This window comes from Triticum aestivum, chromosome 2B (assembly GCF_018294505.1).
Source record: "Triticum aestivum cultivar Chinese Spring chromosome 2B, IWGSC CS RefSeq v2.1, whole genome shotgun sequence".
Taxonomy (NCBI): domain Eukaryota; kingdom Viridiplantae; phylum Streptophyta; class Magnoliopsida; order Poales; family Poaceae; genus Triticum; species Triticum aestivum.
The window spans coordinates 579,100,113-579,107,933 of NC_057798.1; the positions used below are offsets into that span (position 1 = coordinate 579,100,113).

The window sequence follows — 7,821 nt, forward strand, 5'->3', positions numbered from 1 at the left end:
GGGCGACCCAGACGTGTCCGGCTGCGGCCGGACGTGTCCGGTGGCGGCGGAAGGGGAATTCGCTAGGGTTTCGCCCGGATTTCGGGAAAGGGGTCTATATAGAGAGGTAGAGGGAGCTAGGAGTGTCCAAATGGGGTGTAGTTTTCGCCCACACGATCGTGATCGAACGACCGAGAGCATGGAGGTGACTTAGATGGGTTATTGGGCTGTTTTGGAGGGCTGTTGGTCTGCAACTTAAAAGAGGCCTTTGCAGATATGCGGATAACCGTTGGAGTACCAAACGAGCTCCAAATGACCCGAAACATGACAGGTGGTCTACCGGTGATATACCAGGGCCACTTGGCAAGGCTCGGTCCATTCCGAGAACGTTCAACATCCGCACACGAAAGAAGACAAGAGGGGTGCGCCGGTGCATGTGGGAGTGTCGGATTGCGAAACGGACAACGGGGAAAATGCTCGGATGCATGAGACGAACACGTATGCAAATGAGATGCACATGATGACATGATATGATATGCATGACATGAATAAAATGCAAAACAAAAGACAAAACCCAACCACGGAGGGAATATCATATCACATAGCCGAAAATGGCAAGAGTTGGAGTTACAAAGATGGAAAGATACATTCGGGGTGTTACAGCTGGGGTGTGGTTGCGAGGGATTACATATGAGAGGTGGTGGCCGCGCGGGCTGGACGTATTGACCATGCCGCAGATGCTTTCAGCACAGAGCTGTCGGCACTAGAACAAGCGCTCGACCTGGCGGCAGAACTGGGAGTCGTGCGGCTAAATGTGGAGATGGATGCGTTGCTGCTTCAACATGCTCTGAACAGACGGACTCCGGATTGCTCCCGACAAGCGCAGGCAATTGAAGATATAAAGGTGCAATCCCGGATGTGGTTCTCCTCGTGCGTGTTTAGCCACTGTAAGCGCGAGGCAAATATGCCAGCGCACCATTTGGCCAAGTTAGGGCTTGCTCGCCAAGTTGGCGATGTTCTAGTTGCTGATCATGTAATCCCAGCGATTGTTGTTGAGTCTGTAATGGGCGATCTTTGCCCACAACATTTTGTAATAAAGCTAAATGCTTGCCCTAAAAAAAATATAGTCAGAAAAAAATCCAATTAACCTTGCCAAAAAAGAAAGAAACACGCCTCTAGTTTGATTTCATTAATTATTACTATTACTATAATCAAAAGTGCGCCCACGATCCGGATTCAAAATCCACATCTCCACGGATTGCTCTCCGCCGTCCCATATAGCATACCGGTGTCCTATTCCTCCCCCCTCCAACGGAGTCCTGACGCGTCGCCCCCAATCCGACCCGAGGAGGCTGTAGACTCCATAGAGTTGCCGCCGTGCCCTCAGCGTCCGCGGCTACCAATCCGTCGCACCGGCGCCGCCCCACCCCGAGCAAACCCCTCCGCCTCTCACGCGCGTCGCCGCCGTCGCCGTTCCCGTTCAACCCATCGCGTCCCTGGTGTCTCGACCCCGCCCGCAATTTTGGCCGTTCGGTTGCTGAGGTATGAGCCCCCTTTCATCCTTGATTAGTTAGTTAATCCCCTTTTGGGGTCTGCCGGTGCACACCGTCTAGATCCGGCCCTGGAACTGCCGGATCATGGGGGGACCGATTTCCTTGCGAGTACATGGCATCTAATCATTAGATTTTCATTTACTGCAAGATCATGTGTACTGTTTTTAATTGTCTCAATTAAGCCGCAACTTTGATAGCAGATAGAAAGTGTTTACACTTCAATCTGGGGGGAAGATGGCAGGTGGTTGATATGCTGAGTGGTCAATGCAAATTGCTGTTAAATTTGTTTAACCTGATGGTCTTATATTGTTATGTGATGACTAGCATAGAGTATCCATCTGTTGCTTGCTTCTATTACACGTCCTTTCATTGGGAATATATTTTGTAGTTCAGTGTGTCTGTTTCCAGTAATAAATCCACTGTGATATGTTGGAACTGCTGAATCCAATCCAACCATTGTTGACCCCCAACTCTATCTATACTTTCAGTTAATTCCTTCCTTATCCCATCCAACTGGATCCTGATCCCAGGCACCAGCCTAGACACTTCCCATGGTGGCCACTGCCACTGTCCATGACTGCGGTGACACCTGCTGGTCTCTCTGCCATGACCTCCCTGACCTTCAGTAATATCATCGGTTCCTTGATGCCTCTGTACCATTCTCCTCCCTGCTCAATAACCTATCCCCAGTAACCACCACCACCTGCCAAATCACCAGCCATTGCCAGGGTGTCCTCTCTGCAATCACCATGGAATTAGTTTACCTTTTCTAATATTTTTCTGTCATACAGCAGCTGTTCTTCCTAGATAAACATTTAGCTAGCTTTCTCACCTTTGATTGCTACTTATAATTATTGTTTTTTTTCCTGAAGATCATCTTGTAATGAGGACATGCAGTAGTTATGCCCTTTTTGTAATATTTCTCTGCATTTTGCAGATAGCATTGGAGAAACTTCTGTGATCGTGTTTTTACATGTAAAAAGTTAAGTGGGGCAAACTTATCTGCAACTGAAATAAGTAGCGGGATAATATGGTTGACATGAACACTGATCACATTTTTGAGGTTCCTGACACTCCTGACCGAATACAGCAGTCAGTGTGCCCTGTATCAAGCTCAGCTGCTACGAGAGGTGTAACAAGGATGGCTGGAAATCCTTCACCAGCCCGGAGACTCAAATTTAAGATCAAGAATATTTCAACCCAAGGCCAATCAAGTAGAGGTGATGCAGTTAGTGAACTGCGTGCACCATTAGACACTGACAATATTTTTAAACAAGCTGAATTGGCTCGAAAATTGTCCCCACCAAAGTTAGATAGGACTACTGGGAAATCTGTTGTGAACGGGAATGGGGCTCACAGTCATGATTTGGATCAGAGCAGCAGCATTTCAAATCACATGATTTGTAGGGGTGATGGAGTAAGGGGCAGTAGCTGCCAAATCAGAGAAGGGCAGGTTGGTCATCGAGGCACAAGCCGTCAGCATGTGGACTTTCTTGGTGTGGGGTCAGATCTTCCTACTACCAGGGTGGAAAACCCGCGAAACAGAGCAAAAAATAGCACCTCTAATGGGCTGAAGGAAGTAGTAGGTTCTGATGTTTTTTCAGCATCGGGTCCCAGGGAGGAAAGAAGAGAAGCGATCAATATCCAGGGTACAGCAGGACTCTCAAGTACACCATGCGATGTTCCTCAAAGACAAGTGGTTCGGAGAAAGTTGGTGCGAAATGGTTGTATTTCTCCCTCTAATGTAGTCAAAAGAAGTGTAATTGCTGATGAAAAGCGGGAAATGTGCTCTACAAGTGGAGTATTACGTTATCGAAATCCTCAGGATGATGTTTTTCATACAGGAACTATAATTGATCTTACTGATAAGTCACCAACAATAACAAAGAATGGAGCCTCTGTAAACTATATGGAAACAACTGCATCCGAGAAGTTCAGAACAGCCAGAGCTGGGGGGACTCTAATTCCACAGGGTGCAAATCAAGCAAGCAGCAGTAACTGTTCTGAAGGTTTAAACAACAAGGGCAAAGAAATCATCCATCATGTTATGGGAACTGAGCGGGCTGGAGAGGCTGATACGATGAGGTATGCCCTATCTCTTTGTTCACTAGATGAGTACAACGTATTGAAGAATTGTTTTTTCTCCGAACAATGCAATAGGTCAATCCCGAATTTTAATGTGTGTTGGTTGAAATTGAATCGGAGTTCATAAAGTTTTTAGTGCATGCACATCAATGTAGTGTTTAAAACACAACTGAATTTGTAGAAGCCAGAAAAAAGTGAATTAGTAAATGGAAGCATGCGTAATTCATTTTTTATACTATTTAGACATCTGTCACATATCTAGAATCTTATTAAACATCCTCTGTTGTAGGGTTTGTCCAAGGGCTCCAGTAGGTTCTTCGTTTGTAAATGACGACAGTACTGGCATTTCTCAGCAAGGTTGGAGAACAACACATAATCATACTATTAAGTTACCCGTGTCATTGTTGTGTAAGACGACCAGTACTTCTGGAATGGAATCTGGATCTTCTGGACCATCTAATCAGGGCCATGAAACCGCAGCAGAAGAAAGCAATAACTCATTAAGTGCAGCAACCGCTACGCGGTCTGCAAGTTTGAGGAATAGGACAATAAGGATCAGTAAAGGAAAGAGGAAACACACCTCAAGTTCCTATCATCCTGGTGAAAGCTCTAGTTCTGTTAATGAACTTGGTAGTTCATGTCTTGCACCTTCAGACACAACAGCTGGCAGAAATCATACCACTCGTCGTCATAATATTTCTGTAATAGATATTGATGACATACCTTCCCCTGAAGCTCGATCTAGTTTGAGTGGCCGCAGTAACGGAACCTCGATTGATCCTAACGTAAGTGCACAGTTGGAGGCTGATGAATTGTTGGCTCGGCAACTTCAGGAGCAGCTTTACAATGAAACACCTCGTGTTGCTCCTAGAGAAGAGGTAATTCTTGATCATCTCTTTCCACACCTTGTATTTGTGTTGTGCGTGTGTATTTCTCTCAACTTCTTGGAGGTTCTACTAGTTCTTCAGTGAGATAGTTTTTCATAAAGCAGATTGATGCAATCGTAGCAATGTCACTTCAACATGAAGAAGATGCAGAACGGACATCTCGAGCTGTAAGAGCACCTGCAAGGTGGCATCCCAACGATACCGTAAGAACACTTGTCTCGTTGTTGGTTTTCTGGAAGTTAGTTGATATCTTTGATATTTTCATTTAAACTAAAATCACTATGCCTCTTTTTGATGTATTCCCTTTATGTTGCTCCAAACCTAGCTTGCACATTAGCAGTTCCTGGCTTCTCAATTGCCGGAAGTGAAGTTATAGGGGTAGTGCCCATTAAAATCAGAACTATGCTGATAAGCATTTGTTAGTTTGGCTATGCTTAAGTGACCATTCATGCTAAAAATCAGAACGATGCTGGTAAGCATTTGTTAGGTTGACTATGCTTAAGTGAATATTCATGCTATTCATAACAGGTCAAACAACCTTGTTTACTTCGAAGGATGTTCCCATATATAGCGAATATTCGTTATGACTAAATACCTTGCATGTGTGGAGATTGACATATTTTATCTTCTTATCCTTTTTTGGCTAGAGAGCTGCACGGGCATCGCGTTTAAGTGCTTCTCAGCGTGGTATTAGGGCCAGATATGAGACGGCAATTTCCCATATGCAGAATGCAGCTCCAGTAACTTTGGGTTTGGTATTGCTTCTCTCCTGCCCTTGTAGTTCCTCTACCTTTAAAACCTGTAACTACTTTGAAGGAAGATTTTTAGGTTTAAAAAGATAAGACTGCCATATCTTTCTGCTTCGATGTCATTCACGTTTAACTCAATCTTACTGCCTAAGTTGTTGTAAGTATATACCGAATGGCATGAAATTAAGTCAAGACAGCTTGTGTGTACTTTTAGTTTGTATAACTATATAACGAAGTTATATGCCTTCCTACTACGAACAGAACATTCCTATCACGGTGAAAAACTTTTTGACACTGATTTCCTGTGATGAGCTGTATGTGACTTCCATGTGAACTTTCTAATCTCCATGCTTTGAATTTTCACGATTTACCAAATTGGTTGCGTTTCATCTCCTTGGAGTACTGAACCACCTCAGAACATGACTTTCCTTCTCCTTATCAGAGAGGGTGTCCTTTTTGTGTCACAAATTTGTTTTTGTAAGCAATGGGTTGTATATATGTTGAGCAGCTGTTTAAAGTAATCTAAAATGTGTAGTATACTCTCGCATCAAGTAAAACCTTCCTTGAGTTTACAGTTTGTGATTGCCTGAATCGATTCTCGAAGATCATTAACAGCTTCTAGTGTCAATTTTTCAGAGGGCTTTTCGTGCCGGATATCGTGCTGCGCATATTCAACCTAATATCGATTTGTAAGTGGCGCCTCCCTGTTCTATTTCCACTGCTTGAGTGAAGTTGGCTGAGTATTTTGAGAACTTGAAACAACTTACATATTTTGATTCAGTTAGCTATTTGCTGATTGTTTTACATGTAGCGTTGCATCATGGTATAGCAGCTTCACTCTATTGTGTAGCTGGGTCCTATTTATGTGATTACAGTCTTGTTTTCTGAAAAAAAAAATTCTAAAAGATAACTGTTTTCCAATTGGAATGCATCTTTGATTTACTCTTCTGGGTTCTCTATGTAGTGGATAGGGTAACATACATGTTGATACAATTTGCTGATGGTAAATAAATAAGTTGTACAAATGTTGAACACTTACTAAAGGAGCTTCTGTTGCAGAAATGATTATGATGCGCTACTTGCGTTAGATGAAAATAACCACCAGCATACTGGTGCTTCAGAAAGTCAGATCAATAACTTGCCTCAGTCAGTATTTCAGGTAAATTAGTCGGTCAGTACTTACGAAGTGGTATCTGTTTTTATGGCTTCTCTGTAAGAAGTCCTGATGACTAGTCCTTTGTTTTTTTACAGTCAACTAGCACCGAAGAGCCTTGCGCAGTCTGCCTTGAAAATCCATCTTTCGGAGATACCATCCGCACTTTGCCATGCTTTCACAAGTTCCACAAAGAGGTATGCAGTCTTGCTGTCAGGCGCCATAACCCTTGTCCCTTGTTATGCAATGTGTTTGCATTTCTGACGTGAAGTTGCTTCCACCTTGCAGTGCATCGACGAATGGCTGAGAAGAAAGAAACTTTGCCCTGTTTGCAAGTGTGGGATTACTAGTTAGCCAATGTAGTTTTAGTTTTCGTGCTTCCCGTTTTAGCACAACTTAATCAGCTGCATCTTTGGATGCATTTTTCTGTTGGTAGTGGTACATATCGTATCGGAGGGTTGCCTCGGTGTTCTCCCAATGCCCCGCGGTGCATTTTGTTCCAATGGATCATACTTAATAATCAATAGTTTCTGTGTTCACCATTTTCTGTATCCGTGTTATGTTACAAATACTTGATATTCAACTACTGGCATGTATGTTACACCCCGATCTCGATCGGAGGCCGATCCAGAGTAGGTGAGGTAGCCGGGAGAGGAGATGAGTTGCGTGAGGAAGGGGATGAGCAGAGAGAACGGGTTAGGTGAGGATTTCAGATTCAGCTTTACACAGCCTGTCCAACACACGCGCCCACCCTGGGCTTAAGTACACGACGCACGCACGCTGCCACTGGCCAACTGGCCTTACAAGTGGACCCAACGCACTCGCTACACTTGGACCTGGTCCTGGTAGTCACACGGCGGTGCTACACTTTGCCGTTGTGACATTCTCCCCTTCTTGAGACTGAGCCTCCTCTTCTGCTGCTTCTTCTTCCCAGATGGCTGCCTGAGGATATCGCTGCCGGAGCACTTCATAATCTTCCCAGGTAGTTGATGGTGGTGTCGTGTCCCAAGCCACTTGTATCTGAATCACAGGTCCATCGCCGCGCTTCGACATCTTCCTGTTCAGAATCTTTACTGGCATTGTGTCGACGGTCGTCAGATCGGTGATAGCAGGCAACTCTAAGAAAACTGGGCTGTAATTTGGAGTAAACGGCTTCAGCTGTGACACATGAAAGACCGGGTGAATGCGGCTGTCCGTTGGCAGGTCCAACTTGTAGGCCGCCGGGCCAATCTTGGCGAGGATCGGAAAGGGCCCGAAGAACTTGAACGCCAACTTGGGGCATGGGCGGCTGGCCACGGATTTCTGCACATAGGGTTGTAGTTTCAGAAGAACTTGCTCCCCCACCTGGAAACTGCGCTCGGTGCGCTGCAAGTCTGCAAATTTCTTATACTTGGTTTGAGCCCGTGTCAGTTGAG

The 7,821-nt window shown here is 44.8% G+C and overlaps 1 protein-coding gene across 1 annotated transcript; it reads left to right on the forward strand.

Annotated features, from left to right (window-relative positions):
• Positions 1-1,225: 1,225 nt before the first annotated feature.
• Positions 1,226-6,948, forward strand: LOC123046140 (uncharacterized). Its single transcript, XM_044469429.1, has 9 exons — positions 1,226-1,521; positions 2,470-3,617; positions 3,907-4,495; positions 4,609-4,707; positions 5,152-5,259; positions 5,890-5,942; positions 6,313-6,412; positions 6,505-6,603; positions 6,695-6,948. The coding sequence occupies exons 2-9, from the start codon at positions 2,563-2,565 to the stop codon at positions 6,758-6,760; spliced, it is 2,169 nt and encodes a 722-aa protein (XP_044325364.1). The 5' UTR covers positions 1,226-1,521; positions 2,470-2,562; the 3' UTR covers positions 6,761-6,948.
• Positions 6,949-7,821: the final 873 nt, after the last annotated feature.

What these genes read in the sequence shown, in the direction of transcription:
- LOC123046140 (XM_044469429.1), top strand. Translation starts at nt 2,563, where the DNA reads ATGGTTGACATGAACACTGATCACATTTTTGAGGTTCCTGACACTCCT. An exon ending in GTGTTGCTCCTAGAGAAGAG is followed by an intron (nt 4,496 to 4,608) that starts GTAATTCTTGAT and finishes TTCATAAAGCAG; the next exon opens with ATTGATGCAATCGTAGCAAT. An exon ending in GGTGGCATCCCAACGATACC is followed by an intron (nt 4,708 to 5,151) that starts GTAAGAACACTT and finishes TTTTTTGGCTAG; the next exon opens with AGAGCTGCACGGGCATCGCG.